The sequence below is a fragment of the Artibeus jamaicensis genome, unplaced genomic scaffold (genome assembly GCF_021234435.1).
Source record: "Artibeus jamaicensis isolate MK-2021 breed Jamaican fruit bat unplaced genomic scaffold, CSHL_Jam_final scaffold_614, whole genome shotgun sequence".
NCBI lineage: Eukaryota > Metazoa > Chordata > Mammalia > Chiroptera > Phyllostomidae > Artibeus > Artibeus jamaicensis.
In genome coordinates this window covers 7,822,299-7,828,246 of record NW_026522050.1, presented here as the reverse complement: position 1 = coordinate 7,828,246, position 5,948 = coordinate 7,822,299, and the positions used below count along the sequence as shown (strand labels likewise).

Below are 5,948 nucleotides of genomic sequence, written 5' to 3'. Positions count from 1 at the left end.
ATCTACTTCTTCTTGTGGAGAATTCTCTTGTTCTTTCCCTTGGAGCCTGTTTCTTTGTCTTTCCAAAGAAAAACCCCCTTTGGCAGTCCCCTTTGTGTTTGTCACTATGTATTAAATAGATCTGCAAAACTCTGGTGCAGACCTTTTCCGATGTCTATTGTAACTGTTCCTGGGCAACCTTTTTGGAGCTATCAGTGATCTATAGCATGTGGCTCCCTTGACTTAGTCTGTCTGTGTGCAGTAAGAACCAGGCTGTGGACCAAGGTCAGCTTGTCCTAGCACTGGACCCAGGGAGGGTCAGCTAAAGTGTCAGAAGTCCCAGAGATCTGCCCTAGTTGTTAAACTTAATCAGTAATATAGCCTTCAGCTATACTCAGAAGGCTGGCTCAAGCTCCACAGCAGGGGCAGAGCAATTTCTGCAGAAAGGACTATTGCTTCCCTTTCAGGCTGATGCCATTTGGAGGGGAACACTCTGCCTGAGAAAGATGGCACCCATAGTATAGGAAATGCCTCAGCACAGGGACCCTGGTGGCTATTCTTTCAGTTCTCTCTTCAGAGCCACTAGTCCTCTACTCTTCTTATGTGTCTTTAGTTCACTCTGCCCTCCCTCTACCATAGCCCACAGTATGTGGCATCAAATGGAATTTTGTGCATTGGCCCTTTAAGAGGCTTTCTATCTCCAACCATCTCACCCTGACAGAAACCCTGCTGCTTTTCACAGCTGGGTGTTATCTGTATTTCTTTCCTGGCTTTGGTACTGCAGTCTTGGATGCCCAGCTCAAGGTTTAGCCACCACACTTCTCAGGAGGAACCCCCCACTGCTGAAATATAGCTCCAGAACTTCAGCTGCCACCCCTGGGAGCTCAGCCAGCTCTGTCGCACCTCTCTGCACTCACTACCAGTCATGTTGTGCTGAATTGCTTTATTCTGTCTGTGGTTGTAAGTCTTTTCTCCAGCTAGTGTTCAGATTGTTATTCGGGATGGTTTCTCTACAATTTAGCTGTTATTGCAGACTTGCCCTGGGGGGAGGTTCCTATAGCTTGCATCATATTGGGTTCTCTGTTATATTGGGTCTAGTATATGGTTTTTTAAAGTATAAAACTTGATTTATTTGAAATTATTTTTCACCATATATACCTTGTAAAGTTTATATGTAAACTGAGTGATACACATAGACTAGTGGAAACTGTGGCCTACATTGACATTAGATAGTCAGGAGAAGAGCACTCCTAGAACATATCATTGAAGAGGCCCCATTTGATAGCTTCTGGCCTGGGCAGGCATGAGAAAAATGCAGCCTCAGCACTCACTGGCTATCTGTTTTCTTCCTCATACAGTCACAAGTGTGGGAAAAAGCCCAGAGCAGCATGGGGCCTTTTTCTGTCATGTACTTTGACTTTATCCAAGTTCAAATTCAGTGTGTGTGCCTCCTCCACTCCCTTTGTAAGACAGACATTAAAAAAAAGATTGTACTTTTAATTGGTTATCATAATGATTCAATGAGTTATTATGGCCTATTATTTTAATAGGTTTTAACATATAACAAGTGCTCAAGAAATGTTAACTATTATTAGTTTTCTGACCAGAAATTTATCTCCTTCCTAATTTTTGAAGGGAATCTGTTGTGACTTTAGTCACTGTACTCGCTGGAATTTAGGGAATTTTGTAATATTATAGAAAAGAGGAATGAATAAGAAATATTTGTGTCATTTTATTATGGCAGCGTGATCTGTGATTTCCATACACGGCACCAGGATGTAATGTCATATGGTACCATGAAATGTGGATGAAGACATATTTGCTTTCAACAATTATTCCACAAATTAAGGTATTGAAATATTCCTGATGTTATTCCACAGAGATTAGTTATGTATCCTACTCCCCATATAGTATTGGCTTATTTTTAACTTGTTTTTGTAGATTTGAAGATTAATGATGATTAGGAACTTAAGTGACTTTTTCTTTGGGGATTAGGATTACAATTTAAGTCTCTGACTGTGTACTGTACTCATCTTAACATCTTCAGCACAACGGAGGAAATGTTTGTCATTCAGGTTTGTTAGCTAAAACTAGGCTCTGGTTACTTAAAAATTAAAGCTGGTATATTTCTCAGAATGCAAAGACATAGATAATTCATCTATCTTCTAATTAGAGAATCATTTAACAGACCATATTCTTGTGCATTTACTGTTTTAAGTGTTTTTGTCTTTTTGTACTGAAATTAGACAACTTCTTTTTTTTTTAAAATTTTAGCTTTTTTTAAAAATATTTTATTATTTATCTTTAGAGGGGAAGGGGGGGAAGGAGAGAGGGAGAGAAACATCAATGTACGGTTGCCTTTTGTGCATCCCCTGGTGGGAACTGGCCTGCAGGGAACCGGCCTGCAACCCAGGCATGTGCCCTGACTGGGAATCGAACAGCGATCGTGTGGTTCGCAGGCCCGCGCTCAATCCACTGAGCTACACCAGCCAGGTAGACAACTTCTTGTGGCACACCAAATGTTGATGTGTATGAAAGAATGCAGACACCTGTATTTGAACAACAATAAAAAAAGAAAATTTAAAAAATGTATCAATACAACCTTTAAAAAAAGAATGCAGAGTAAACAAATGATAGTCTCTCTCTCTCTCTCTCTCTCCTTCCTCAGCCCTCTCATTTACTTTCTACATTTCTCCACATCAACTTCTGTCATGGAATCTAGTTTTTATATCCATAAAGGAGCTCCCTTAATGTCACCTTATTCCTGAGGGTTGAGTTCATGGGCCCCTGAGTTAGTCATGGGGAATCAGAACTTTTAGACTATCTCTGCTCTGTGAATGAAGTGAATCCTTTTAGATTTCATTTGGGTTTACCATAAATTAGTTTCTTATTATTAGCCTAAAACTTTAAGGAGTGTTTCCCACATGAGTTTTTTTTTGTTTGTTTTTACTTTTAGGTGGGCAAATAATTTGTATTTTTTGGGCAGTGAAGTAATTAGAAAACCATGTTGTTAACTTGGAGGTTTGTTTTCACTCTAAAATTAGTTCATGTTATAGACTAAAATACTAACTTCTGTTTTCAGTCCAGAATCTCCACTCATTTTTCATTTCATAATATGTGAATATCATCATGGGCGCATCCCTCTAGGAAGGAGGGCAGAGAATAAAAATTTATCATCTTCCATTTGACTGTTCTTTAAAGACAGGTCTGAATGTTATTGTACATTGGACTTATAGGAGGTTTAATGTAACCACTTTCTCCAACCTACTACTAGAGGGAACTTGGGAAAGTTTACACTTGCCTCTTTCCCAGTGTGGGGAGTGGACTGACCTAGGATTGAAGCCAAATCAAAGTGATAACATATATCATTTTTACCACATGTATTCATATGTCAGCATATAGAGTGTATTTAAATCTACATATATACAGAAACTGTACTAGGTACATTTTTAAAGAAAACATTTTCATAATATTATTTGAAATAATATGGTAACATTCTGTTTTAGATAAGATGTACCATAGTTGTTTTTTTTTAAGATTTTATTTATTTATCTTTAGAGGGGAAGGGCAGGAGAGAGGGAGAGAAACATCAATGTATGGTTGCCTTTTGTCCGTCCTCTGCTGGGAACTGGCCTGCAGGAAACTGGCCTGCAACCCAGGCATGTGCCCTAACTGGGAATGGAACCACGATCCTTTGATTTGCAGGCCCGCGCTCAGTCCACTGAGCTACACCAGCCAGGACAGATGTACCATAGTTTAATAATTGTTATACTTATGACAATTATTTTTCTCATTGTGAATATTAAAATAATGATGCAATATAGCTTTGAATATACTTTTCACAATTTGTAAATGTAATTAAACATCTCATAACAGCTTACAAAATTAAAATCTCTCATAAGTGTATCAGATAGATTTTAAAGTTTTCAGGGTTGACTTTGATTATATGTTGCCAAATAGTTTTACAGAAAAATTTACACAAGAGCTATACCTTTCTGAGTCTCTATTGATATTGACCACTATTATTGTAATTGAGTTTGTTAATTTGATACATAAAAAATAATGGATTTAAGTATATATTTTAAATCTTTTTATTCTGAATAATTCCAAATTTATAGAGAACTCAGAGCCACTGCTCACAGAGATTGTCGCACTTCCTGACAAGAGAACTGAAGAGGCCCTCATCTGCTGAAACTTTATGCTAATGATAGACAGACCTAAAAAATTAACACACATAGAATCATGGTTGTTATTTTCTGACTTGAACGAAATTTGTTACATTTTTCACGAAGCAGCTGTTGATCACTTGTGGCTTTAAAAACAATCGTTGGATCTCTTTGAAACTCCATCAAAACATTTAAGTTAATTCATCAACTCAATGTATTGTGATAGGTAGAAGTTGAGAATTATACACATTTCTGCTGATGCTTTAAATTTGGTCAGTGGGATCTGCTGCCACACTGAGAATTTAGAATTATTTGACAATTGTATTTCAAAAACATGGTGTTTGACATCCACGTGATTTGTTAAAGTTAATATAATTGCGTGTTTTCTCTCTTATTCCCATTTCAGGAGACACACAAAACTTATCCTTTGGCTTTCTAAACCAGACATATGGTGGAAGCTGGGGAGGGGAACTGCACCATTGTGATGGAGTTCATTCTCCTGGGATTATCAGATGCCCCTGAGCTGAGAGTGTTTCTGTTCATGGTGTTCCTCCTCATCTATGGAGTCACAGTTTTGGGCAACCTGGGCATGATTGCACTGATTCAGGTCAGCTCTCGACTTCACACTCCCATGTACTTTTTCCTCAGCCACCTGTCCTTTGTGGATTATTGCTACTCCACAACCATTGTGCCAAAGATGCTAGTTAATATTACAAAAGAAGACAAAGCCATCTCCTTCCTGGGATGCATGCTGCAGTTTTATTTATTTTGTGCCTATGGAATCACTGAATTCTTCCTGCTGGCTGTGATGGCCTATGACCGCTTTGTGGCCATCTGTAGCCCACTGCTGTACATGGTCACCATGTCCCAGAGACTCCAAATGGTGCTGGTTTCTAGCTGCTACCTCTGTGGGACTGCGTGTTCTCTGATCCACTTGTGTTTAGCTCTTGAGATCCCATCCTATAGATCAAATGTGATTAACCACTTCTTTTGTGATCTGCCCCCTCTCTTATCTCTTGCTTGCTATGATGTCACTTTGAATGAACTGTTGGTGTACATTGTGGTCTCTTTCACTGAGATAATCACCATTGTGATCATCCTCACCTCCTACTTGTTTATTCTGATCACCATCCTGAGGATGCGCTCTGCAGAGGGAAGGCGCAAAGCCTTTTCCACCTGTGCCTCCCACCTCACAGCCATTGTTGTCTTCCATGGGACAATCCTTTTCACTTATTGCCAGCCCAGTTCTGGCAACAATGAAAATACTGACAAGGTGGCCACAGTATTCTATACTGTAGTGATTCCCATGCTGAACCCTCTGATCTATAGTCTAAGGAACAAAGATGTGAAAGAAGCTCTCAAAGGAGTGGTGAGCTCCAAAATATTTTCCTAAAGAATATTTCAAAGTGGAGGCTGGTGGAGGGCTGAATTGGTGGGCTGCAGTGTTGGAGTAGAAAGAACAGCCAAAGAGTAGAGCATGAGTGACTTTTTTGATTCAGTGATCTTTAAGATCTTTACACTTACTTTTGATTACCTACCCATCACCATAAATATATAATTAATTTTTATGGCAGCTTGACTAAGAGCATATCTCAATTCTTTCCCTCAGCATTCTCTAGGCAGTCCTTATAAAATAATTGAGTTACAAATCTTTGTTGTAACCACTGAGAGCTAATTGTGTTTTATGGCTGGAATGTTGTTTTAAATTACCTGTCAATATTAATGAAAATTTAAACAAAGAAGTAGGAAATCTAGATTTTTGTGGTATTAGGGAGGATTTGTTTTTCTCTAATAGTTTTAATA

General features: G+C 38.7%; 1 protein-coding gene across 1 annotated transcript; it reads left to right on the top strand.

The window, feature by feature from the left end:
- The first annotated feature begins 4,593 nt into the window (after positions 1-4,593).
- On the top strand, positions 4,594-5,538 carry LOC119046507 (olfactory receptor 5L1-like). The gene has a single exon (XM_037141620.2). It carries the CDS (start codon positions 4,594-4,596, stop codon positions 5,536-5,538), a length of 945 nt encoding a protein of 314 aa, XP_036997515.2.
- The last annotated feature ends 410 nt before the right edge of the window (positions 5,539-5,948 follow it).

Excerpts from the sequence above, each read along its gene's own strand:
- LOC119046507 (XM_037141620.2), top strand. The coding sequence starts at position 4,594 with ATGGTGGAAGCTGGGGAGGGGAACTGCACCATTGTGATGGAGTTCATT.